The 25,139-nt window shown below is 44.0% G+C and overlaps 5 protein-coding genes and 1 non-coding gene across 10 annotated transcripts in view; 1 reads left to right on the top strand and 5 right to left on the bottom strand.

Moving 5' to 3' along the window:
- Positions 1-603: 603 nt before the first annotated feature.
- pde12 (phosphodiesterase 12) lies at positions 604-5,077 on the bottom strand. The gene is made up of 8 exons (XM_069169579.1): positions 4,494-5,077; positions 3,633-4,060; positions 3,049-3,154; positions 2,786-2,930; positions 2,327-2,405; positions 2,120-2,242; positions 1,801-2,006; positions 604-1,723 (listed from the first exon to the last, which is right to left on the bottom strand). Exons 1-8 carry the CDS (start codon positions 5,075-5,077, stop codon positions 1,604-1,606), a joined length of 1,791 nt encoding a protein of 596 aa, XP_069025680.1. The 3' UTR covers positions 604-1,603.
- A 758-nt stretch (positions 5,078-5,835) lies between these two features.
- On the bottom strand, positions 5,836-13,469 carry atp6ap1la (ATPase H+ transporting accessory protein 1 like a). The gene is made up of 8 exons (XM_069169605.1): positions 13,303-13,469; positions 8,951-8,973; positions 8,680-8,744; positions 8,365-8,433; positions 7,478-7,668; positions 6,970-7,020; positions 6,567-6,804; positions 5,836-6,259 (listed from the first exon to the last, which is right to left on the bottom strand). The coding sequence occupies exons 1-8, from the start codon at positions 13,395-13,397 to the stop codon at positions 6,005-6,007; spliced, it is 987 nt and encodes a 328-aa protein (XP_069025706.1). The 5' UTR covers positions 13,398-13,469; the 3' UTR covers positions 5,836-6,004.
- Positions 13,470-14,259: 790 nt separating this feature from the next.
- On the bottom strand, positions 14,260-14,378 carry LOC138210528 (5S ribosomal RNA). The gene has a single exon (XR_011179264.1). It is a non-coding gene; the product is annotated as a 5S ribosomal RNA (ribosomal RNA).
- Positions 14,379-14,753: 375 nt separating this feature from the next.
- On the top strand, positions 14,754-18,516 carry LOC138210456 (protein SPMIP1). Its single transcript, XM_069169628.1, has 5 exons — positions 14,754-14,778; positions 15,212-15,381; positions 17,065-17,236; positions 17,386-17,488; positions 18,062-18,516. The coding sequence occupies exons 2-5, from the start codon at positions 15,215-15,217 to the stop codon at positions 18,151-18,153; spliced, it is 534 nt and encodes a 177-aa protein (XP_069025729.1). The 5' UTR covers positions 14,754-14,778; positions 15,212-15,214; the 3' UTR covers positions 18,154-18,516.
- A 508-nt stretch (positions 18,517-19,024) lies between these two features.
- Positions 19,025-21,472, bottom strand: rps23 (ribosomal protein S23). The gene is made up of 4 exons (XM_069169629.1): positions 21,410-21,472; positions 20,239-20,398; positions 19,435-19,555; positions 19,025-19,215 (listed from the first exon to the last, which is right to left on the bottom strand). Exons 1-4 carry the CDS (start codon positions 21,411-21,413, stop codon positions 19,069-19,071), a joined length of 432 nt encoding a protein of 143 aa, XP_069025730.1. The 5' UTR covers positions 21,414-21,472; the 3' UTR covers positions 19,025-19,068.
- Positions 21,473-23,684: 2,212 nt separating this feature from the next.
- ip6k1 (inositol hexakisphosphate kinase 1) overlaps positions 23,685-25,139 on the bottom strand; it is a 23,670-nt gene continuing 22,215 nt past the window's right edge. For all 5 annotated transcript variants that reach the window (XM_069169580.1, XM_069169582.1, XM_069169583.1 and 2 more), the window contains one exon: positions 23,685-25,139. This exon is cut by the window's right edge and continues 2,854 nt beyond it. The gene's annotated coding sequence lies outside the window, so the exon portion shown is untranslated.

Here is a 25,139-nt window from a genome sequence, read left to right as displayed (position 1 = left end):
ATGAAAATTAAAAAGTTTAGTTTAAAAAAAATTAAGTAATAATGTGCTTTTATTTTAAAGGCAAGATTATTCTGCTTCCGGCCCGGCTGACTAAATTTGGCAAACTTGAAGGTTGCCTCTAACTGCTGTCACTGACTCAGGGGAGGTCAAGTCGACCGCAACCTAAACTGAAAACAAACCTCTCTAAATTAAAAGATATCAATTTCAGCAATTTGTAATTATCTTCTATTGATCATAAATACACGTTAAAAACGTCGCACCTGCCGAAGCTATTCTTTAGCTTTTATTTTATTTGTTTTCGACACCCGGAACATAACAAATAATGGTATGTGCCACACAGTCTGGCCCCGCCTCTTTATTACTTCTGACCAATCAGAGAAAAACAGCGTGGCGACGGAAGGTGGAAGAAACAACCACGATTTACAAAAATTGATGGAAAAAAAATTAAAACTGCAACAGTTTCATGCGCAAAGTTTTGTGAGGTTTATTAAACCGAGTCAAGGTTGATATTAAAGGTTCAGATTCCACCTGTTGATGGTGATTCAACTTTTAGAGAAGTTGTAACGTTTGGTGAAATTGAAAAACTTTTGCATCCACAACACATTACAGGAAGATATTTAATATCACTGCAGACCTCCTTGACAACACGTATATCTACATCCAAAGAATGTCTGCGCAGTTTTGGTCCATTTGAATGAATATTTGTGGACGATGAAGTTATAGATTACAGTGAGACAAAAGATTTCTCACAACGCTGTTTTGAGAAGTTTAGTGGTGCAGTGGTTGGTGTTGTTGTCGCTCAGCTGGAAGGTTGAGGTTCAATTCCCTCTTTTGTCATGACTTAAAAAAAAAAAAAAAAATCCCACTGCAGCATGTCGTCTATAGTTTGAAAAAACAAGTCATATTTTTATCACTTTTTGGCCTCCATGCCACGAGCACACCCATCAACTAAAGTTGATAAATAAAAACATTTCAAAACATGATGTAAAAATGACTTAATGTCAAATAATATGAAATAAATCTGACTTATCACAAAGTTTTTAATATATTTTTTGCCAATTTTGACTCATTAAGTGAATTTTAATTTTGTCATTTCAAACATAGACAGACTGTTTGAAAGTGGGATTGATGAGGCCAACATGTGTGACAGTTAAAGTTGGAGACTGAAACTTTATTAAAAAACTGAACACCACGTGGCCATAATAATGACAACAATAAATACTTGATACTTAATACGACTAAAATGTTAATATATATTTATTAACCACATCATTATTGTTAGTTTTTTGAGCTCAGACTGACGACAACGTTTCTTGTTCAGCAACATAAGTTATTCCCTTATAATAACATGCGCAGTTAATTCTTTGAATGTCAGTCATGAAAATCCATTTTTTGTTCATCAAGAACTGTAAATGAGGCAAATCTGAGCTTCATCACGCCGTCGTTTCACACAGTTCTGCTCGTTTCTCTGCTCGTCCACGTTTCCGTCGACTCTCCAGTGAAAACCTGCCGGCACACTTCGTAAAAAGCTCGCTCGTCTGCAGGAGTCGCCCGGTTCTCCAGCACCTCTGAGCCTTTGGGTTTGGAGGTCGGAGGTCGGGGGTCAGGGGTTCCAGCGCAGGTCGCAGACCAGGGCGATGTGGTCGGAGGGGTGCGCCACACTGGGCAGAGCCTCGTAGGTGGTGACCTCCTGGTGGCTGGGCAGAGGGATCACCTGCTCCACCTGCAAACATCGGGACGGGTTCATCACCTGACCCGCCAGAACAACGGCGGCGGGAGCGAGTACGGAGTGTCACGTACCTGCATGCTGTCCGGCTGAATGAAGATGTAGTCCAGGCAGCCGTGAAATCCTCCCACGTAGTTGGTGTAGGCCGGGCAGCCGCAGGCGCTCAGCAGCGGTGGGAAGGCGGAGAGCAGCTCCATGCTGCAGGACTCCCCCGGACCGGAGCTGCTCCAGTCGGCGTGCTGCGGAGGAACCGCGGCCTCGCCGAGCAGCTGGAACACACCTGAGGACGGGAAGAGATCAGATCACCGGATCCATCCGGGTTATTAACCAACGTGACCTTTGACCCGCTAGTCGGGCGATTTAAACGGTCCGAGCTCTCGGCTCTCGAGTTACCAGAGTTCGGGGTGGAGTTGAAGTCGCCGCAGAAGACCAGCGGGGCTCCAGGCGCGACCTCGCCGATCACGTGACTCAGGTGCCGCAGGGCGACGCCCATCTGGATCAGGCGGACGTTCCCCGCTGCGACGGAAAAAGGAATCCGACTTTTAGACGTCTGTTATTCACGTATATTAACGTGGGACTCGGCTGTTCAGGGGCTTTTACCTTTCGGGTGCCAGTACAGGTGAGTGTTGGCCACGCACACCTTCCTGCCGGGTTTGTTCAGGTCCTCCAGGACGCTGACCTGCAGGAGAAACAAACCAATCACAAACTAAACCAAAGATGGACCCGAGATTATCGGCATTATTGGATAAATATGGATTTTCTATATTTTTTAGCAGTTATAAACCTCCAGAGTGAAGTTACTCCATGTTTTAACACACAAACATGTATTTGGCAAAATCAGCAGAATCCCAGATAAGAAATGTTTTTATTCGCCAACGAACAAAACTTGAATTTAGTTATTTGCCTGGAAACTGAAAAGTGTAAGAAAACAAAAACAACAAGACGTACTATCACAGAACGTAACCTCCTTTTCACGAGAGTAAAATTCTCTGAGAGCTTTGCTGCAGTTACAGTCGAAGTAAAACTGGACACGAATGATGTGCAGGTGAGCAGCGGTACCTGCAGCGAGGTGGACCTCTGCAGGATCTTCTCCTTCAGGGCGGCGTGAGCAGAAACCCTCTCCAGCAGCTCGGAGTGCACGGGGTCAGAGGTCAACGCCTCGCTCAGAACGATGTCGTGCTGACTCAGCAGCCGAAACTTTGACCTAAAAACAAACAAACACACAAAACGACGCGTCACAAAGTTCAGAGACGGTTTCGAGTTACGTTTCTCAAATCGGGAAAAAAATTACATGAAATGAAAAAATCCCATCCAGATCTGACCTGCGGTAGAAAGTTGCGAGTCCTTCGTGCTGCTTGTGTTTGACCCTGAAGACGCCGTCCAGGCCGAAGGCGTCCAGAGCCGGAGTCAGACTGTCCACGAACACGCCTGAAGAGTCCGGAGAACACCAAGATTAGATTAGATTAGATTAGATTAGATTTAGACTTTATTAATCCCACGGTGGGGAAATGTAGTTTTCACAGGAGCGTAGAATAATACAATAATATTAAATTTACAAATACGTAGACATAAGATAAGATCGATAAAAATTATTATTTTTGAAAAAAGAAATAAGACCAATAGATGAATAAATACACACACACACACACACACACACACACAATATACACAAAAACAAATAAAATAAAAGAAGACATTCAGACAGAAAATGTCATATCGACCACACGAGCGTTTCTATTCATCTATTAATCTATTAATCCATTAATCCATTAATCTATTAATCTATTAATCCATCTTTCTATCCTCAAACCACAAACTCCACCCGAGTTAAAAACCTCGAAGTATTCGTTCTGATAATGACTTGAGAGATTAAAGAAGCCCGTCGGGAGCGTTCGGTTCTGTTGACCTTTGTCGACCTCCTGCAGACAGACGATGTCGGCGTTGTACCCGACCAGCTCCTTCTTGACCAGGTTCTGCCTGTAGTCCAGCTGCAGGGCGTAGGGGGCGCAGTACGGGTACAGCACCGTCTTGGAGAAGTCCGTCTGGGCGTAGACGTCGGCGAGGATGTTGTAGGACACCACCCTGGCAGCGGGCCACTCCGCCTCCCTCACCGTGTACGCGTGGCGGTTGTCGAAGGTGCACACGCCCGGCCCGGCCTCCACCTCCCCGGCCGACACCAGCTCTCTGGCCGCGCCGCCGCGACTCCCGTCTCTGGGCGTGCAGCTCAGTTTGAGCCTGCAGCCGATGTCCTGATTGGACGGGACGTGGACTCGCTGGTGTCCCACCTGAGTCCAACCGCCGTCCGGACCGGGAGCCTCCTCGGCTGCTTCGGGCCTGGAACGAGAAACAAGGAAAAAAAGACGCCGTGAAACTCCTTCATGACGGCAGTCTCAGTATCCTGCACAGTCCTGCTCTTTTATTGTGAAAAATATTTCCAAAATAAAGTATCTGTTACCGTCTGAAGGTCCGAGGGAGTTATGTGCTTTTGTGTTTGATGTTTTTTCATTTAATTCACGATGCATGCAGTACTTATAACGTGCATATCAACTCCACCCGAGAGCAACTTATCACGTTGTAACATGACGCGTTCCTCGTTATAACCGGCCCGGCCCCGGGGCCCTTCAACTGGCCCGGGCCGGTTGAAGGGCCCCGGGGCCCTTCAACCGGCCCGGGCCCCGGGGCCCTTCAGCCCTCTGATCCGTCTGTGTGATTGTTGAATGAGACATTTTAAAGCTTCATTTTGTTTTGTATGTTTGTTTCTTTCTACCTCGTGTCGGAGCCGTTTTCTCGGAACCAGGTGAACTCGCAGTCCTGCAGGTTCCCGAACTCCACCTCCAGTTTGGGGCAGACGGGGAACCCGGCCAGGAGGGACACCGGCAGCTCTGCGGCGGTGAAGGTGGGCGCGTTCCTCTGCACCGAGTACCGGACGTCTCCCACCTGCAGCACGGCCCCGTCCTGCCACGCCTCCGAGTTCGGCACCGTGTCCGGCACCTCTTCGTCGCCGCCGCCGCGGAACAGCTTCACCACGGGGGGCCGCGCGTCCTCGCTCGGCTGCTGACCCCGGTTCTTCTTCGACTTCTTCGCCTTCCCCTGGCTCTTGGCGACGGTGTTGGAGATGCGGGCCAGCACCTTCCCCAGCGCCTCGGCCTGCTCCCGCAGCATGTGCTTGTGGCTGCCGTCCACGCAGAAGGAGATGGTGAGCTTGGGCTCCCCGGGGAGGCACCTCACCACGGCCGCCTCCATCCTACCGAGGAGGCGGCGGGCTCCGGTCAGAGTCCCCCTTCGAGAGGAGGAGGAGGAGGGCAGGCGGCGGGATAACAGCGCGAGAGCAGCGGAGAGGTGGTTCAACATGAAGCTCCAAAAAGCAGCGGGTCTGAAGGGGGATTAAAGCGAACAGGTGAGGTCAAAGGTCAGCGGCAGGTGGCGTCGCCCCGCCCCGCCCCCCCCCCCCCCACGTGACCCGGTGGGACTGCCCGGCAGCGACAACGGTTAGCCTGATGCTAATCAGCCAGTTGCTAACCGGAACAGAAACCCGTTAAAATGGCGAGTTGAGTTCAACCTCCAGCTGCGCGTTTTAAATCTAAACAACGCAGAAGATTCAGAAATAAAACCCGCTGACATAAATACCTTTTGTTATCGTCACAAATCCTTAGTTAGCTCGCTGTAACACTTTCCTCATGTGAGCAGGAGCTGCTTCTTCTTCTTCTGTCTGAATCCTGGGGGGTTGAATGCTGCTGCCGGCAGTAGACCGCCCCCCCAGGACAGAATGGGAACTACACCGCTATGTTCATGCGCTGAAACCCAGTGTTCAATGTTTCATGATTTCTGTCTGTAGAAAGTGTTTATTTTGATACTTGTTTTTCAGATGCCTCAGTGGTAGTCTGTGATTGTTTCACAACAATGTTTAGATCATTTCACTGAATGTTTAATTCCGTTTTCTTTCTTTTTATGTGTCTACTAGCCTGAATGGCTAACAGGTAGCATCGCAAGCGATGAGTCTGCAGTATTTTCTGTGACAATAAATTGACTTCGGGTCGAATTATCAAAGACTACTGATGTGAAGGGGACCAGCACACACCAAACACTATTCTTTTTTTATTTGTATTTTTAATAAATTTATTATAAAGACAGACACTGAAATTCCCTAATAGGCAAATTGCAAAACACTAGAAATATCTTGTTTAGAAAAATGAGATTTGTGGGCCAGTTATTAAATCAGCTGTTTTCTTTCTGATGGGTGAACAGTCTCTGATGATCTCCCCGGTCCCCCCCCTCCCCCTACATGACGTCTTTCTCCATGGTGTTTTCCACAAAGCAGTCTTCCAGCGGTTCGGGGTTGTGTGAGAAGTAGTCGGCCTTGTGCTCATCGTCGTTCTCGATGCGTTTCAGGTGGACGACCATGTGCAGGGCGTAGGCCAGGACCAGCAGCAGGATGAGCGACATGATGAGGCCCATCAGGATGGCCGGCGTCATGAAGGTGGTGCAGTCGCTGGCCGGGGAAAACTTCCCTGCGGTGACGTTGAAGGCCTGAATCTGAGGAGGGAGAAGATACCGTCAGTGATTTCTAATGTCCACAAATGCAAATGTAAAATATCTTTACAAATAAATGAATTAATATCAGTATTTTGCATTTATTTTAGCCATAGATGTGATCAAATTTGGTTTAAAAAAATCTGCCTGTGGGTATAAATAACATAATATGGAATATATTTGTATATTATATATATTCTATCGTCCCACTTTGTGTCTGGAGGCTGACAGAATACTTCACATCAGGACGTGGACGGAGGAAATGACACGTTTATCGGTCGGTGAGTCCGCCGGTTCGACCGACTGGTACCTGGAAGTCGGTGAAGGTGACGGTCCAGCGGTGGGCCCGGTCGGTGACGGGCAGCAGCAGGGCGTTGTAGCGCTTCAGGCTGCTCACGCGGAGGCAGCGGTAGGAGAACGTCGCCGGAGCGTACACCTCGCTGGCGTTGAACACGGCCTCCTGGGAGGCGTTGTAGAGCAGGGAGACGTTGTCCATCGAGAACCACCACTGACCCGAAGACTCGTAAAACGTGTTGGAGAGCTGCATACTGACAGGAGACGGGCCGAGAGGAGACCGTCGGTCCAAACTGTTGCTCAATATTTAAGCATCGTAGACTACCGAGAAACGACTACGTTAAAGCCAGCGACTGATGGACAGCAGGACTATAAATTGCATGCGAGTGTGTGATTGGCAGACAGGTGGTGTGACTCACCTGATGGACAGGTCCTTTAAATTCTCCATGTCACCAAACTTCATCACCAGCCTGCAGAAAACAAACAGATAGAGGGTCTATCTGAAAGTTACCCACAAATCACACCTCGTTTAGTTCTGTGTTGGACTGTAATTGTGACGCCTACAAGTGTGAGGTCACAGTAGTTAAGTTATTTTTTGTAATTATGAGTGAAACAGGACCGATTTTACTGCATTGTTACAGTGATTTTTAACTTGTAACTCTGAAGGTGCAGTTACTCCACTGTGACACAAGGGGGAGTCTCCGCTTGTACAAAACAGGTTATTTAATGACTGTTGCAGCATCACAATGCATTTCTAAGTACTTTACAAGTCTTCTGTGTTGTTTTGACAAATTTTGCTGTTGAAAATAAACATTCGATCAGGTTAGAAACGTATCTGTCTGCCACACAGGAGCCGTGTTGGAAACCTGTAACATAAAGTGTGTGTCCATCAGACAGACAGGTATGTGAACAGACAGGTGGACGTACGTGGCACTGTCCTGGCGGCAGACGGACTGACTGGTGTCGACCGGGTTCTGAGGGGAAAACACCCGCTCCGTCAGGTCCAGCTGTTTCTGCTTCGCGAAGCGGAGAGCGAGTTTCCGGGCCTGAAGCAAGATGCACGGCTCCCCGTTGGAAAACACCCGGAGGACGGGAGCTGCTGTATTATTGGACATCACCTGGTGGGCGGAGACAACAGTATTATTGGGCTACACCTGGTGGGCGGAGACAACAGTATTATTGGGCTACACCTGGTGGGCGGAGACAACAGTATTATTGGGCTACACCTGGTGGGCGGAGACAACAGTATTATTGGGCTACACCTGGTGGGCGGAGACAACAGTATTATTGGGCTACACCTGGTGGGCGGAGACAACAGTATTATTGGACAGCACCTGGTGGGCGGAGACAACAGTATTATTGGGCAGCACCTGGTGGGCGGAGACAACAGTATTATTGGACAGCACCTGGTGGGCGGAGACAACAGTATACTGCACCTGGTGGGCGGAGACAACAGTATTAGTAGATAATTCTAAGTGTTGTTCTGACTTTCCTTTCTCACACCAGGTTTCTTAAAAATAAATTAAAAAATCTACTTCTCAAAGTCCCAAATATAAAATAGGCAAATAGAGGGTGTGAGATAGTTTTGCATTAGTACGTATAGTATATTACTGTAATAGCTACAGACTACAAAACACTTATTGTTGGAAAACCATACAGTACTATACACAAAGTAATTACTAATAATCAAACAGAGGTTATCAAATATGAAACAATGAGCTATTTGTGATAAAATATAAATAAATATTCAAACTTTACAATTCTTGTGATTTGTTGTGTTACAGTAAACGTTAATAATGTGGAGACTACGCCACCTGGAAAGGAGTGAAGGGAAGTGCAGCTTCTGGTGTCTGGAGTAACTTCCGCTGTGAGACGTCTGGAGACTGGAGGACGGAAAAGGACAAAGTGAGGGACAAAAATGTTCTTCTTCTCTGTCAGCAATTTTCTAAAGGAAAAGTGTTTCTCTGACAGATTCCATCAGCATCCATTTAGAGTCAGGAACAAAAACTAGATCAGATCCAGCTGCAAACCGCAGCCGACATCATAAACTGTACTCGTGATGGTTTGAATGAAATCAGTAACATTATACTTGAATATAAAAATGATTTATCTTTTCGCTCAGCGTTTACCGGCAGTTGTCTGAAATGTTTCTCCGTCAAACGCTCCTCCGTCTTCATCCTTTCGTTTCCTCCATCTGGACAGAAAACAGGATTCATTTTCTTGTCTCGTAAAATAAACAGATCTACTTTATAACCTTCAGGGTAATAAACATCACTCAAAACGGTGACTTTACTATCTCAGCTTTGTTCCTCTTTGTGACTGAGGAGTATTTCTGTGTTGATTTGGGGTTCAAGGTAAGAATTTAAAATCAAGCCAGTCGGGATGGATGATGGATCTTACCATAAACTGCAGAGACAGCAGCCCTGTCAATCAGAGAAAGGAGAGTCAGTACTGATGTTCATCAATGTCATGTCCTTACAAATTTTAATTCTTGATAACTATGAATATGTCTTTCTCTGAAATCTGCTTTATAGAGTTTAATAAGCTAAATAGAGCTGATTAAAAAAATATATATATATACGTTGAATTTCAAGAAGATATTTTGTCCTCCCCTGGAAGGTAAAAGTGATCCAGAAAACAGACTAGGAAAATGAATAAATAAAATCAATCAATTATCTGAAATACTAGTATTCTTAAGTTTAAAAAAAAATAAAAAAAAAATTATAATTTATTTCTGACTTATTTTCACTTCATTTTGAAAAAATATAGCCAAAACAAAAAACATTTGTCTTTTAATGGAGAAAAATAAACTTGGGATATTAATATAGCAGCTGTCACTTCTAAAATGTCAAGAGAAAAGCAAATAACGAAATAAAGTGAAATACGATGCAACTTGTTTTCTTTTTGCAGAGCAGCAAAAGATTTTAATTTACTGACCAGTAACTGATACCAAAGAAATATTTAATAAAAGTTCAATGTTACTTTAATTGTTAAAGCAACCGAGACAAAATAAATCTTCACTTATAAATAACCAGACAGCAATAAAGTAATGGTGAATATATAATGTGACATAAACTGAATGATCCTCAACTAATATATATTAGGATTTAAAACAGAAGAGAACGACAGGGGATGAACCTGCGAGGTTTCAAGTACCCAGAATGCATCTGTGTAGTCTAGTGACCCGACCTCTGACCCGATGGATTAGTGTTAAAGGTAACAGGCAGTGATCAGTCACGGTGATGTTCTGTTGCTCGGATGTCCCACTCTGACCCGCATTACAGACACAGTCTTGTATTAGAAAAATAAAACGGACCAAGATTTAGAATCCAGCTTAAAACCAAACAGCAGCTCTGATTGATGTTTTTTTATAAATACATGCAGGTTTCATGTAAAGAGTCCCGAGCATGTGCGGATCAAAGAGCGACGAGGTTAAAGCTTCAACACATGACCTGTTTTTCCCTGAAATTTTAAGAGAAAAATCAGAAATTATTAGTTTAAAACTGAGTTAATCTGTTGGACACAAATCGTCTGGATCGGATTTGATTGACAGGGCGGTAAACACGAGATATCAATCAAATCGTCGCGTTGTGATTAAATTCTCGACGTTGGTGCCTGTGAACGACCTACTGGGAAAAACAGACCATCAACCGGGACTTTGGAAAGTAGCAACTCAAAATAGGTGTATTTGTTTCACATGCTAAAGGTTAACCTGGAGCCTGCATTGTTTATTAGCTAAGTTGACATCAAAATGTCAGACAACCTTTCGGGATCGGTATCACAAACATACTCTTACTTGTTTACTTTAGAAACATTTGGAGCATTATGGTGTGAAATTTATACGACAGAGAAGCAGCTGAAATTCTATATCAGGCGAGAATGGGACAAGAATTCACTTTCAAAACTCCAACAAATGGTGTCCTCAGTTCCCAAAACATTTACAGAGTGTTGTTTATAGACAAGGTGATGCAAAACAGAAGTAAACTTTTTTTAAAAAAAAATGTGTTACTGCCATCAAATTCAAAATGAGCAAATCACAATTTTACACAGCGTCCCGACGTTTTTCAGAAACAGGGTTGTACTTCTTCCACCCCGTTTTTAACCCCTTAACAACCTCCACCTATTTTAAATGGCATCAGCCTGTTCTGGCTCCAAACTGTACGACTGTCTAAAAACACAAAGTCTCTGAATTCAAACAGCCTGAATCCTTTTTAAGACGCCAAAATCACAGCCGCAATAGTTCCTTACGTCGTAATGAGAGTCGTCTGTCGGGGCTCACGCTGTTTTATCCGGTCGGAAATCCAGCGTACAAAATGTTTGGAAGCTTTAAGTCTTTTTTTTTAAGTAAAAGAGGGTTAACCCTCCCGTTGTCCTCGGGTCAAAATGCTGTGTTCAGCCAAGTTCTATTTTATTTCTATATTTTTATATCTTTTGGGATCATCGGTCATCATTCTTTAAAGAAACCCTCGCAGCCTCCTCGTCACCAATGATCCCAAAAAATATTAAAAAATATAGAACTCGGTTAAATACAGCTGCGAGTCATTTTGACCCGAGGACAACAGGAGGGTTAAAATATGTTTGTTGTTAACAGGCAACACTTATCTACTCTAAGTAATCTGCCAGTGTCGTCCAACTATGGATAATCTAATCTAAATGAGCCAAGCGCTGTGTTATTTGTATATATATATATATACACATATATGTCTAGATATGAATATATGTGCTTCATATTTTCCTGAATGTATAAGTGAACATTGTTCAGTAAACCAGACAATAGAGCTGTCAAATCCTCCCGGCTTCATTCAATCCCCTCAACCCACACACAGGAAAGGTCGAGCTGCTCTTGTGTGCAGGGTCAGAGCGCTGGATTGTGGATTGTAGGATTGCACCGATTACATAATCATACAATCATTAGCGCACGCACACGCGCACGCACACACACACGCGGGTCGTGAAGGATGGGGTGGCTGTCGGCCAAAAGGAGAGATTTTACAGCTTCTCCATCGGTAGCAGCTGCACGCTGTAAAAAAAACTAAACGTCCTGCCGGAGTCGTGTTCGCGTCGCCTCCGTCGCCAGATAAACTAAATGTGTTCAAGAGAATCTGATTTAGCAGGAATTGGGACTCCAAAGGTTCGGTGACCGCTGGTTTTAACTTTGACCAGGAATTACTAACACACCAAAGGATCTCAGGCTGCATTCAGCCTCGTGAAGACTTATTAGCATGCTGGAGATGTAATCAGGGGCCACAAAAAGTGTTGATCAAATCAAATCTAAAAAGGTGGATTTTGCGTCAGGAAAGCAGGCAGGCGGATCCAAAATGCGGACAAAGTCGTGTGACAGGTGCTTTGTTTTATAATGGGATTACTGGCTGGAGGTTCAGGTAACGGCCAACATGAACCATCAGGATTACAGGAACAAGAAACAGGATCCAATCTGACACGGAGTGACGGAGAGTAGATGACTGGTATGAATCATAATCTGGTCGTAGGTCTGAGAAATTAGGCCGATGCAGAAAGTGCCTTCAAGCTGCAATACCACCGAGTGCCACTAGAGGTCGGCTCCAAAAAGCTCCATAGACTCCCATTCATCTAGTCTCAGTAAAATCCTCTGCAAAAAGCAACTTTTTAAAAATGTTTTTTAAGTCGTCTGTTTGCAGGTTTTATTGGTTTAGACGAGAATACAGGGAGATGTAATAAAAGCATCGGTAACGCGTCCCACATTTTTTATTTATTGAAATTTTTTAAAATTTCAAAGAAGCAAGATTGAACCATTAAGTTTAGGAAAAGATTGTAGCTGTGGCAAATTAATGGTTAAAAGGCTTCGTATATAATAGCAGAAGCAAGATGATTGTTAAAGACGGGAATATTAACTTCAGGTCTTCGACAAGACAGAAAACCAGACGCGCTACACACCCCTCCACCACCCCAACCTCCACGCTCCGATTTTCTACCTCCTGACATGAAGTACTCTCTTCAGCAACAGTCATTAATCTAACCTTCTATTTAACCACCTCACTAGTGACACCTGCTGGTCACAGTAAGTAAGAGCAGCTAGCATTGTGCAAATATTAGTGACACGTTGCGGCACTTTTTTTAAATCTTTTTGTTGAATTTAATATTTAATGCAGTGCAAATAAAACAAAACATTTTATTGATCTTGTCAGTGACATCTGAAAAAATAATAGCAGCTGTTTTGTTTTTGCTGCAAATCACAAAATCAGTTAAGGACATGCACAAAATTGTATTTCAAGAACGGGTAAATGCTAAATTGCTAAAACATTCGTATGCCGTACAGGTTGGAGTCCAGTATTCAGTCTCCCTGTTGGCTCTGGTTTGTCCTCAGAGAATTGAAACCACCTCTGCAGCACTGCAGAGATTTTTAGCCTCTTTCAGGTCCTAGTTTGGGTTTTGCGGCGCGCTAACGGTCCCGTTCAGCAGCAGCGAGCAGCTTTTTCTCAGGCTTTGGTGAAGCTAAACGGAGACGGCTTGGATTAATGAGGTGGATCCAAACACCTCAGATGATGGTCACGCTCTGTCAGCTGGATGTGGAGGTAGACGTCTGGTTTGACAACACGGTAGCCGCAAGGACTCAAAGGTGAAAAGCCAAATAAATATACACATTTCATGCAGCTTTAAAACACGTGATGAAACACCTCAGTGATGTTGGAGTCAAGAGTCAAAGATTAAAAGAGTCAGGACAGCAGTCATGAAGGTAAAACTACACCTCTGCCTGCTTCTGTCTCTCCACCTACCCGTCAGCAGGTCGTCGGTGGAGGCAGGCAGGCGACTGCAGATGGAGGAGGAGGAGGAGGAGGAGGATGCAGCAGCGTTTCCACGGTGAAGCCATCGCCGCAGTGACGGGAGTGTGATGCCAGCACACACTCTTTCTCCCTCGCTGCCCCTCATAATCCACTTTAATCAGCCCACCGTCTTTAAACCCCCCTGACCGACTGAGGGATCGGCCAATCAGGACGGAGGAGGGAGGGACGGACGGGAGGAGGGGGCCCCGCCCACCGGAGACACACACACTGTTGTTCCCACATTGTCATTGTTCAGGTCACTGCAGTCAAAATACATTTAATATCGTCAGATTAAAGGTAATGTCTGGACTTCAGTCCTCTTGAAAAGACTCAAATACGCAGCTACAATTTTGTAGACATTGATTCATCAAAAGCCTTTTTTAATACATGCATTATAGAATTAAAGAATAGATAAATATAGAAAATGTAACAGGGCTTAGGTATCTGTTCAGAGTGATTTCATTTCGACGTTACATCACTGGTAGGAAAATAGCGGCCCGTGGACCAAATCTGGCCCCTCCAGCAGCTAATGTGGATTATTTTGTTCGTACACATTGTGCTGCAGATTTCTCAATAAAACAAAAGTGTAGGGAGGTAGTGAGCTGAATTAAAAAACATTCAAACACGGAAATAAAATGTTTTGTGTGTGAGTCACTTGAGACGAGAGAAAATGTCTCAGCCGAGAAAGACTTCAAATTGGAGGTAAAAAAATGATTCTTTTATCCTATTTGTACCAAATGACAAAAAATGTTGGTCATAAACCATAATTAAATCAATCAGAAATACAGAAGTATAAAACTCCAGCAGTGACATCTGTACACGCGGAGACACCAGCACATCCGATGTGGGACGATGCAAAGAGGCACAACTGCGCCCTCTGCTGGTTGTAAAAGAGAGAAGGGGAGCAAAAGCTTACAGCACCTGGTATTCCCAGGCGGTCTCCCATCCAAGTACTAACCAGGCCCGACCCTGCTTAGCTTCCGAGATCAGACGAGATCGGGCGTGTTCAGGGTGGTATGGCCGTAAACGAGGATACCACCTACAAACGGGCTCTAAATAGAAGCTCCAGCACAAGTCACGTGACTTCTACATTACAATCACACTGAGTTTCCAATTACAAAGATGTCATACTATAATAACATGTGGTCCCAAATGTCAAAGCAAATGTCACAAAAAAACACAACTTTGGTTCTGGCTCTGGTTTGGAAAATATATTTAACATCTTTTCTACTCTATATTGGGAGGGTTGGGGGGGGGGGGAAGGTGGGCAGATTGTTCCTTTCTCAGTATTGGGGGGAACACCCCCCCCCCCCCAATACTGCCATGGTTACGCCCATGTGTCTGGTGTTTCCCTGTGTTACAGTGTTGTCTGACCCACTGCTCATTTCCACAGCGAGAGGTTGGTGGTGCAGCGCTCTGCTTCAAAAGGTAAATTCAGATATCTTGGATTTTACTCATTTAGTTTAATTTTCAGCATAACTGATGACACACATCTCGTTCATAACCAAGATTCATCTGTCTTAGATGTTTATCTTTGAACATCAGTTTGTATTGCAGACGCTTCAGAAAATATTAAACCCTTGTGGTTTTCCTTTAAAAATGTATGGAAAGAAACTCATGAAGTATTTTAGAGCGGCGGTGAAAACACGTGTACGTTCTCAAACTCAATGCAGAAGGCGGTTGTTATGGAGGAGAACCAGAACCGGTACCATTGTAACATGGGTACAAGGTTTCTGGCACAACTTCACCTGCCGCCGAGAAAGAAAAACAATCAAACAAAACTCAAGAGAAAGATTTAGTTGACAGAACAACTGTTCAGTGGTAAACGTTGAGCTGCTAACTTGAGACTTTACGTGGCAAGAAAATGCGAGGCCTGCTGACCACCCAGAACCAGAACTGCTACCGGGAGCAGGTCCGGAAGGAGATGTTGACCCGTTTGGCCTGGAACAGCCGCTACGCCAATCTCTACCCGACCTGCGACAGTCCCGGGAACACCAGCACCGAGCCAGCACCGCTGCCCGCTAAGCCTCGGTGAGCTGCTCCACTCGCGACCCTGCCTGACCTCTGACCTCTGACCCCTGACCCACGTCAACCCTCCCAACCATTTAAACTGGCTCTCACAGATTTCCATTTCCATTTTTTTTTTTAAATAATATCTATACTGGAGCTTGTCTAACTTCTTCTGGGCTGGTATTTAATGACATGTGCATCCGTTTTTTCCCAGTACGACAGGCCCATCAACATTTTAAATTCAGTATTTAATCAATCAGAAATATCAATCCTTTACTTTCCATCTTCCATTAGTCCAGAGTTGTAACTAAACCTGCCTTGTTTTAACCTTATGTAAGCCTATTAATAGTGCCATCGACTTTATATGTTGTCCTCCTCCCTCCCCACCAAAATGAATTGGGCGGTCAAAATATTAGGAACACTCAAAAATAACAGACTACAACCTCCAAACTGACCGTTAACATCAATCAACATGTCTGTGAACAACAACTGGACGTTACACTCCTTGTTCACCTTTAATGCCTCGCCGTTAGTAGTTTTTTGTGGCTGATGGTGTATTGATTAAACTGGTCGCCCTCACAGCTGCTGGAGAGATGGCGCTTTATTTCGCGCATGCGCGTACGAACAGATGTCGTTCACGCGCGACAGCGGGTGTTTTTATTTTTCCCGCTCTTCTGCCCGTTGGACTTTTAACAGATAAATCACTCTCGCTCAAATAAAGATGATATATATCACTCTCAAACTGTTCAGTCACAAAGCCGCAGAGCAGAAATCTGCCCTGGAACTGTTTGGCAAGCGGAAAAGACACTTACACCAAGATAGGCTCCTTAGCAAGCTAAGATAAGATCAACTTAACGTTATTACCGACTTTAAACTTGGAAATCAGGAAAAAGAAGAAATAATAACGCACCTGACCACTCACTGTTCCCGCAATTCACTATCTCCGTGTTTTAAACAAAATCCGCGTCGTCCTGTCTCGAAGTTGTAAACATGATTGACAACCTGAGATGGAGGTCAACACCTGCTGAGGCGAGATGCCCGTTAACGTCCGGTACAGTACGCATGCGCATGAAGGCGAGCGGCCACGCCCCCTCCAAGCTCTGACCAATCAGCCTGTTTACATAAAATCGCGTTTTGTGAGATTATCATCGTACGGTGAAGTATTAGGGCCATTTTAAGGATTAAGGATATTTTACATTTTGGGAATAAAGTCAAAATAATGAAAATAAAGTCAAAATGTTAAAATGAGGTAAAGTTGTAAAGAACAATGTCAAAATATCGAGAATGAAGTCAAATGTTGAAAATGAAGTCAAAATGTTGAAATAAAGTCAATAAAGTCAAGAATAAAGTTGAAATCTTGAGAATAAAGTTGAAATGTCGAGGGGTGAAGTTGAAATACCATTTTAAGATTAAAGTCATGATGTCGACACTATATAGTTTAGTTTAGTTTGGTTTAGTTTAGTTTAGTTTAGTTTAGTTTGGTTTAGTTTAGTTTAGTTTAGTTTAGTTTAGTTTGGTTTAGTTTAGTTTAGTTTAGTTTAGTTGTGTCTGTGCTGGTAATAATCATTAGTTTTATAGCAGAAACTCAACTCAAAGAATTCATCTTTAACATCATATATAAAGATATTTGTAAAAATGTTGTACTTGAATCGGGCAAACTGTTGATAATACACACTAATGTGGTGTTTGTGCTTCACCCAGCAGAGCCGTCAAGTTTCTAGTTACCAGGACACCTGAGAGGCAGGGTGACCTTCCTCCTCCTCCTCCTCCTCCTGTGCCCCCCGTGGACGAGGAGCAGAGGCCCGGTGCGCCTCCCTTGATGAGGCCAGTTTCTCCCCAGACCAGACAGGCTCTGTATCAGGACTCCTCTCAGCATGTACAAATCACACGAGACACTAATCTAATTTAAAATGTCCGGCTCGGTTGTTTTTCACTGTGCAGCCGGTTCACTGCTCACCGGCTCATTCTGCAAAGTCTATTTTAATTCCAGCACAACCTTGAAGATAATTAAAACCTCCTCTGCAGGGGAAAGGCAGGAGTCTGTACCTGCAGAGACGAGGCCGCATCAGACCCGAGGAGAGGTTCGACTTCCCTCTGCTGTCGTCCTGGGAGTACGGCTGGAGGCTGGGTGGGACGGATGCACCGTCTGCTTCACTCCTGACTCCTTTATAACGTCTCAGTATCTTTTATTAAAGCTAGTTATACATTTAAAAAAAAAAATTCTATGGAGGCTTTCAGGAGTCGAGCCCTAGTGGCCCTCAGTGGTATTACACATCACAGCTCTCCCGCCTCACCTTAATTGTTTCAAAACCTGCAAAATAAGGCTATTTTCATATGAAGTCTGTGGCTTCGAGATGGTTTTCTGTTGTACTAAAGACACGTCTCAGGAGGTCACATCGATACGCTGCCTTCTAGTGGACAGGCAGGTGTATTACACGTTCTACAGCGACATCAGGTTAAACAAACCAGCAAGTCATTGCAACTGGGATGGACAGGTTTACTCAGCGTCACTCCAAACATTTGATTCATTGATTTTAAGAACCAATTTCAGCCCAGTGATTGAATAACGTCCACGATTAAGCAAAAACATGTTTGGATTCACCGTCACTGCAGACTCACATTCTTAAAAAGCGCCCATCAATTCTTTCTGCTCCAGTGAGTTTCTCCTCTTCTCAGATTAAAGGTGTTCCTGCCTCCACAGGTGACTACACGTTGGACTACCGAACGCCGTCCTGCGCCAGGTCGTCGGTGGTGAAGAACACCTTCTACGCCAAGAACGGGGTGTTCCACTGAAAAAGCTCAGCTGTCAAAGACACTGCAAGTTTTAATTTAAAGTTTGGAGCAGCTGACTAAGTAATTTGTGCTTGAATTCTTTGATTCCATAAAAAAAACTACATCAGACAGCAGTGATGATAGTTTGGAGGATGAATCCAGACATCCTCTGCTTCCTGTTCACCCTCCACCCGGCTGTGAGGTTAAGTATCCAACAACCCGACACCACGACATGGATAATTAATGACCTGCTGACTCTCAAATAATCACCTGATACCGCAGTATTTGTAAAACAAGCCACCGGAGGAAGTGTCACACACGACGGCATTAAATATTTAATTCCTAGAATTTGTTCCGTTATAATTCCTCAGAGTTTTATTTCTGCTGTACAGATAAATAATGTTGTTTAAACTGGCTCTGTTGTCTTAAGGTCTTTTTGTCTCTGGTGTTTTCATCTAAAAACATCTGAACTGTCTCTTGATCCGAGTCAGACGCGACAGAAATGAAGCACAACAAAATTTTAGAGCTTCGGAGAGCGAAGCTTCAGTTTGAGTTGCGTATTAATAACAGAAAACAGCCCAGTATCGGTGCTGTGGTGCCGTGACCCGACAGCCAGGGTGGAAAAGGTTAAAAAGAAAATTCTCCAAATTAATAACATTTGGAGAATTAAATACACGTCGTCTTAGATGTTTCACCAAAGACATAAACTTGTGTAATAATGCTGCGTTGATGGTCACAACATGGGAAGTCGTGTGCATGCTTGGTGCTCAAGTGGTTTAAGTAGTAAAAAAAAAACATTGCTAGGCAACAGCAATAAACGTGGTGTCCTTAACGAAGAGAAAGCGGAGTTTAATCAGAAAATGATTAAAATAAGAACACAAAAACAATCAGATTTGTAATTGAAAAAGCGTTTATTGTATTTCCCGCCTCGGCCGTTTATGACCTGGGTCGCTCCTTCTTGCCTTTGTAGAGCGCCAGCAGAGACACGTTGGCCACTTTCACCACCTTGAAACGGACACCGGGAATGTCGCCCACGGCGTGACCTTTACGTCCGAAACCGGCCACCAGAACCTCGTCGTTCTCCTGCGGGGAGGCGGAGGGAGAAGATGTCAGAGGAGAGGACGACACACGGAGACAAACGTCTGGGTCAAATGTCACAGTGATGCATTCAAGGTGCTTTTAAGAGGAAAAAGACCAAATCAAAAGTCAGATTTTCAGGTGCAGGCTGGTTTTCAGCCAATTAAATCTATAAATACACATTTAGGAGAAAAAACTCTGACGAAACGCTTCGCCGTCGTTTACCTCGATGAAGTTGAGGCAACCGTCGTTGGGGACGAAGGCGGTGATCTTCTTGCCGTTCTTGATGAGCTGAACTCTCACACATTTCCTGATGGCAGAGTTGGGCTGCTTAGCCTCCACACCACTGCAGAGGGGAGAGAAAACAAAAACATACAACGTTCATCAGTTTCACGGGACTGGATTCGTGAAAGAGCCGCCGAGCTGCAGGTTGTAGCGTTTGGATCGGTACCGGTCCGACAGATACCGACGCGTCGGCTCCGAAGACGAGTTGAACCGCAGTTTTAAACGTCTGTCTTGGTCGTTGTCGGGGAAAAAACATTCAAAATAATACTTATGAGATCCGTTTTAATATTTAAGACTTTATATCCAGAAAGAAATGGTCTAAATAAATGATTATGCTTGTCCATAAAATGTTGTCAGCACATATCTTTTTATAGGAGATTGTTTGGAATCAGGTGACATCTGAACTCGTAGGAAATAAATGTTGTGAAGGTCAACTGGGATTTAAGAAGCGGATTCGCTAAGAAGACTTTATCGTACACAGAAACGAAGAGGCATCAGTTCTGCTGGTTTTTTGGAAATGCGGTACGTTGTAAAGCGATCGGGACTTTGGGAATTAAACATTTATCAGTAGCGGGAGGGTGAACACAACTTCGTCTATTTTATCTGCAATGCTCTTTCGCACAGACGACGCCGCGGACATTTCTGGAGCCAAGATCCCAATTTAAGAAGTTTTCAACAGATCCAAAAGGGAATCAGAAGTTCGAAGGCTTTTGTTTATGGTCTCGTCACGTCGGCGGTACTCACACTTTCTCCAGGACGATCCCTTTGGCGTGAGAAGCGCCTCCGAAGGGGTTGGCCTTCAGGGCGGTGCCCAGATGGGCCTTCTTGTACTGTTTATCGTGCCATTTCTGCTCACGGCGGTGATTGCGGAGCTTCCTGGCAGTACGCAGACCACGACACTTTCCTGAAAGAGAAGAGACATCAGGAAAATACAAGTTAATAAATAAAAGCTCTTTCATGTGGAATTGAACAAAGCATTACTGACTCAAAAAAAAAATTAAAAAAAATGAACCCACAATGACGCTTCAGATCAATAAATTTAGGTTGTTTGACTTCTTTAGCTGCGATACAAACAGCTCAGAAATATACAGGATCTCTACTAAAGTTCCTGCTCTGTAAGAAACACGTTTAAAAGAAAAACAGGTTTAAAAGAAAAACAGGTTTAAAAGTGCAAAAAAAACAAAAACAAAACAAAAAATTCATTTTTAAAGTGAATATAAGAGGATTTTTAAATAAATTCAGCTTAACACAAGAGAATTTAACTAAGAAATAAATATGTAATCCTCACAGCTTTCTCAATCACCAGATTTAGACACGTTTTTTTTTACTGGACAGAAACTATAATGTTAGAAGTCACTGAAACGGAAGTACTCAAGTAGAACTACCGAAACGTACTCACTAATAACTTCACCAGCTCGGAGACAATAAACAACAGGAACGAGCTGATTTCCAGTTTAAATGAACCTGAACGTGTTTTACAGCGAAACTTCACGCAAACATGCGACGAGACGAGAAGCCAAGATCTCCTCTGACAACGGAGACTTCTGATCAAACACGATCTCCGAGCTTCTAACTCTCAGAAACCCGACATGGACCGACACGTAGTTGAACTTTAAAAGCAGTTTAGGAATTCGGCTGCTGAAATGAAGCAGTACGACCGGACAGAAGCAGGTTTTAAGTGGGACAGAAACCGTCCGCTGTGCTCGGCCGACACGCCGCTCTCACGGGTTATGGCCGCTCCACGTTGCGGACGATCAAAAAAAAAAAAACCTCGTTTTTTTTTCATTTATTTTGGACTTTTACCGATAAAACGCCTCCTAAACGGCTTGTAAGACGTTTATGTACACACCCGGTATGAAACATGGCTGATTTTGACCGTTTTAATGAGTATTTGGGTTTGAAGTTGGAGACCTACCCATGATTGCAGAAGCGAGTCTGGGATGGAAAGGAAGGACCCAGAATGCACCGCGGCAATGTCTCGTCTCAGGACCCGCAATTGATGTCTTAAAAATGCCTGACTGAAATTGTGCAAAGTCTCTGCTTCAAACCAGTTTAGATAATGACGCTGTCGAAGAGTTGCTGTGTCGTTAGTTGTGTTAAAAAAGATGTGAAAAACCCCGTCATGTTTTAAAAATGATCCTGATAGAAGGAACAGACTGTATATTTTTATATTTATTAATATTTTAATACATTTAATAGATATCCCTGGGAGGTCTCTGAGGTGGTCAAAAAGCTTCGTCCAGATGTTCAGTCCTCGTCCAGATGTTAAGTCTTCGCCCTGATGTTCAATCTTCCTCCAGATGTTCGGTCTTCGTCCTGATGTTCGGTCTTCCTCCAGATGTTCGGTCTTCCTACAGATGTTCAGTCCTCGTTCAGATGCTCAGTCTTTGTCTTGATGTTCAATCTTCGTCCAGATGTTCGGTCTTCCTCCAGATGTTCAGTCTTCGTCCAGATGTTCGGTCTTACTCCAGATGTTCAATCTTCGTCCAGATGTTCAGTCTTCGTCCTGATGTTCAATCTTCCTCCAGATGTTCAGTCTTCCTCCAGATGTTCAGTCTTCATCCTGATGTTCAATCTTCGTCCAGATGTTCAGTCTTCATCCTGATGTTCAGTCTTTCTCCAGATGTTCAGTCCTCGTCCAGATGTTCAGTCTCGGTCCAGATGTTCCTGTCTTCCTCCAGATGTTCAATCTTCGTCCAGATGTTCAGTCTTCATCCTGATGTTCAGTCTTCCTCCAGATGTTCAGTCCTCGTCCAGATGTTCAGTCTCGGTCCAGATGTTCCTATCTTCCTCCAGATGTTCAGTCCTCGTCCAGGTGTTCAATCTTCCTCCAGATGTTCCTGTCTTCCTCCAGATGTTCGGTCTTGGTCCAGATGAATTATTTCCACTTATTTACTTCCGGGTCAGGAACCTTCCTAAACAAAATGGCCTCTTCCAACTCTTCCCAGTGAGCTTCCCCGTTCACACACCTGCTGTCAATCAATCACCTGGTGCCAATCAATCACCTGGTGCCAATCAATCACCTGGTGTCAATCAATCACATGGTGCCAATCAATCACCTGGTGTCAATCAATCACCTGGTGTCAATCAATCACCTGTGTCCAAACACAAAAACGGCACATGAGGGGGGGGGGGGGGGGGGGGTTAAGGTTTCTGCCAGCTGCTTCCGTGTTGGAAAGCTGCGTCACCGGCGCAGCTGCGCGTACGTCGTTACCACAGCAACCCGTGCTCGATCCGTTGGACGCACAAACGCGAATTTAAATACAAAGATGTTCAAAATTAGTGCAGCAGGAATACAAATGGAGATCGTGTCAGCGACCTGCCGTTTCCTGTTTAAACCGGATTCCTGCTCTCCGCCATGGAGCTCTGGACCGGAAGCAGGTCGGACCGGGTCAGTACCAGGATGGGAGACCGACCTGGGACCACCAGGGGCTGCAAGCTCTTCTTCTTCTTCTCTTTTATAAACAGCAGAGGGCGCAGCGGCGCCTGCGCACTTTCAAAATGCTACTTTTCTATTTGTTTACCATCTTTGTCAACATTGACTGTAAACACCTCAAAACCAGCTGAGACGAGCACAATTAACCAAAACTAATACACAACATAAATGCTAAAAAATTATGTTCAAATGAGAGTTTTATCTAGCTTTATTGATCTGTGATTAAAGACATTATCTCCCAAATCCCCCTTTTGATTTTGTTTTTATTTCAACAGAGTGCATCACGTGTACAACAAAACCAGGCAGGAAAGGAATCATTTAATATAAGAAGTGTTAATAATTAAATATTTTAGTGGGTTCACTGTGAAACAATAACAACGAAAATGGTGTGTTAAATATCCTATAATGTCATGGAGATAATTATTAAATTACATTAGAAATTATTAAGTGTTAAATAGAGGAAAGTAAAAGGTGGAAGAGTGAGTTTGTTTGGCTGCACGAACCACACCTGGTGTTACCATGGTAACCACAGGTGTGACCCCCCCCAGTCAACCAGGACCGACATCTTTCTATATCATCCTGAAACTATTCCCTCGTCCCGGTGAGTGGGTTTATTTTTGGATGATGCCCGTCTACACGTCGTCATGTGACCCGGAAGTCTTCTTCAACCTGTCAGGTAAAAAAAAAATAATAATAATAATAATAATAAAAAGAGGCCCCTGAATGTTTTGAGGAAGCACAACACGAGCCCAAAAGCTTCTGGAAAGATTTAATCTCACTTAACTTTTCAATGTTCTAACAAACAGGATGATGTCAGATGCAAAAAAATAAAATAATAAAATAAAATAAAGTAAAATGCTGCCCAATTAAGTCCGATCAATCAACGAGGACTCCCGAGAGGACCCGAGGACCGCCGGTCGCTCGAGGAACTCTGTGACGACTGCAACGATGTTTTGACGTGGTGGTGAAAACGGACTCAACCGGGAGGAGGAGGAGGAGGAGGAGGAGGGGGGGGGGGAGGAGAAGGAGGAGAAGGAGGAGGAGGAGGAAGGCGGGGGGAGGAGGAGAAGGAGGAGAAGGAGGAGGAGGAGGAGGAGGAGAAGGAGGAGGAGGAGGAGGAGGAGGGGGGGGGGGAGGAGAAGGAGGAGAAGGAGGAGGAGGAGGAGGGGGGTTCACGTGCATGCAGTTCTTCACCGACTCCTTTACATGTGAAGTGAAACAAACCAAAGACTACAAAGATGGCGTCTACGTCTTTTCTAAACAACAGACGCGCCAATCAAACAGACTCGGATGAAACCGCTGGTGCTCCGGACGACGCGTCCCTGACGGCCTTCACTCCTTTACATGGTTCGTACAGTTAGGGGTGGGAGGGGGGGGGGGGGAGCGAGACATGTAAAAGACAAAAAAAACATTTACCCACACACATGATGGGCAAAGGTACGATAAAAAAATAAATTATTACCTCGATAAACCAAAAATAAAATATCTGCTCTCTTATTCCAGCTCCTGGGGGGCGGGGGGGAAGGGGAGGGGGTAACTTCCTGTTGCTGTCCAGCAGGGGGCGCAGCTGCGTCACGGACAGCCTCAGGTACTCGATGACGGGGGCATAAATACACGAACGTGATTGGCTAACACGGTCTAATCTGAGGAGATCAATGGAGACGCTGATGTGAGGGCTTTGTTTTTGTTTTTATATATTTTGAGGCAGGGCTGGGTGATAATTCAACACGCTCATTTAAAAACATCCACATTAATTGATTACCAGGAATTAAAAGCATCATTTTTTTAAAATTAATTTTTAATAAAATTGAAAAAAAAAATTAGTTAAAAGTTGAAAGAATAACATGTTTGGTGGACATGAATTGCCACCATTTTCCATTATTGTGATTTATATCATCTATACTGCTTGTATACATATCATGTACATATTATACATATATATATATATATACATATAATATATATATATATACATATACATATATATACATATAATATAATATATATATACATATATATATATACATATAATATATATATATATCAGAAAAATATCACTCTTAAATACTCTTGTAATTCAGCCGTATCACCCAGCCCTGGCTTAAAGAATAAGGCTGGTGTTTACTCTTTTATTTTCTTGTCAACAAATCCCATGACGAGACCAACAATGTGTTTTTTTGATCCAATCATGTGGTGCATTTATTAGATA

This window comes from Embiotoca jacksoni, unplaced genomic scaffold (genome assembly GCF_022577435.1).
Source record: "Embiotoca jacksoni isolate LCO1_2020_lvr unplaced genomic scaffold, fEmbJac1.0.p SCAF_46, whole genome shotgun sequence".
NCBI lineage: Eukaryota > Metazoa > Chordata > Actinopteri > Embiotocidae > Embiotoca > Embiotoca jacksoni.
The sequence above is the reverse complement of the archived record's forward strand: the minus strand, read 5'-3'. Positions and strand labels throughout refer to the sequence as shown.

Bases quoted from the DNA above. Each gene is read 5' to 3' on its own strand.
- pde12 (XM_069169579.1), bottom strand. From the start codon at position 5,077: ATGTTGAACCACCTCTCCGCTGCTCTCGCGCTGTTATCCCGCCGCCTG. The intron at 3,155-3,632 runs GTCAACAGAACC...CGGACTCTTCAG, and splicing joins TCTGCAGGAGGTCGACAAAG to GCGTGTTCGTGGACAGTCTG. The intron at 2,007-2,119 runs GTAACTCGAGAG...TCCCGTCCTCAG, and splicing joins CAACTCCACCCCGAACTCTG to GTGTGTTCCAGCTGCTCGGC.
- atp6ap1la (XM_069169605.1), bottom strand. From the start codon at position 13,397: ATGGCTTCACCGTGGAAACGCTGCTGCATCCTCCTCCTCCTCCTCCTC. The intron at 8,974-13,302 runs GTAGGTGGAGAG...TCTGATTGACAG, and splicing joins CACCGACGACCTGCTGACGG to GGCTGCTGTCTCTGCAGTTT. The intron at 8,434-8,679 runs GTAAACGCTGAG...TCCGTCCTCCAG, and splicing joins AACATTTCAGACAACTGCCG to TCTCCAGACGTCTCACAGCG.
- LOC138210456 (XM_069169628.1), top strand. From the start codon at position 15,215: ATGCGAGGCCTGCTGACCACCCAGAACCAGAACTGCTACCGGGAGCAG. The intron at 15,382-17,064 runs GTGAGCTGCTCC...TTCACCCAGCAG, and splicing joins CCGCTGCCCGCTAAGCCTCG to AGCCGTCAAGTTTCTAGTTA. The intron at 17,237-17,385 runs GTACAAATCACA...CCTCCTCTGCAG, and splicing joins ATCAGGACTCCTCTCAGCAT to GGGAAAGGCAGGAGTCTGTA.
- rps23 (XM_069169629.1), bottom strand. The intron at 19,556-20,238 runs GTGAGTACCGCC...TCCCCTCTGCAG, and splicing joins GGGATCGTCCTGGAGAAAGT to TGGTGTGGAGGCTAAGCAGC. The intron at 19,216-19,434 runs GTAAACGACGGC...GCCTCCCCGCAG, and splicing joins GTTGCCTCAACTTCATCGAG to GAGAACGACGAGGTTCTGGT.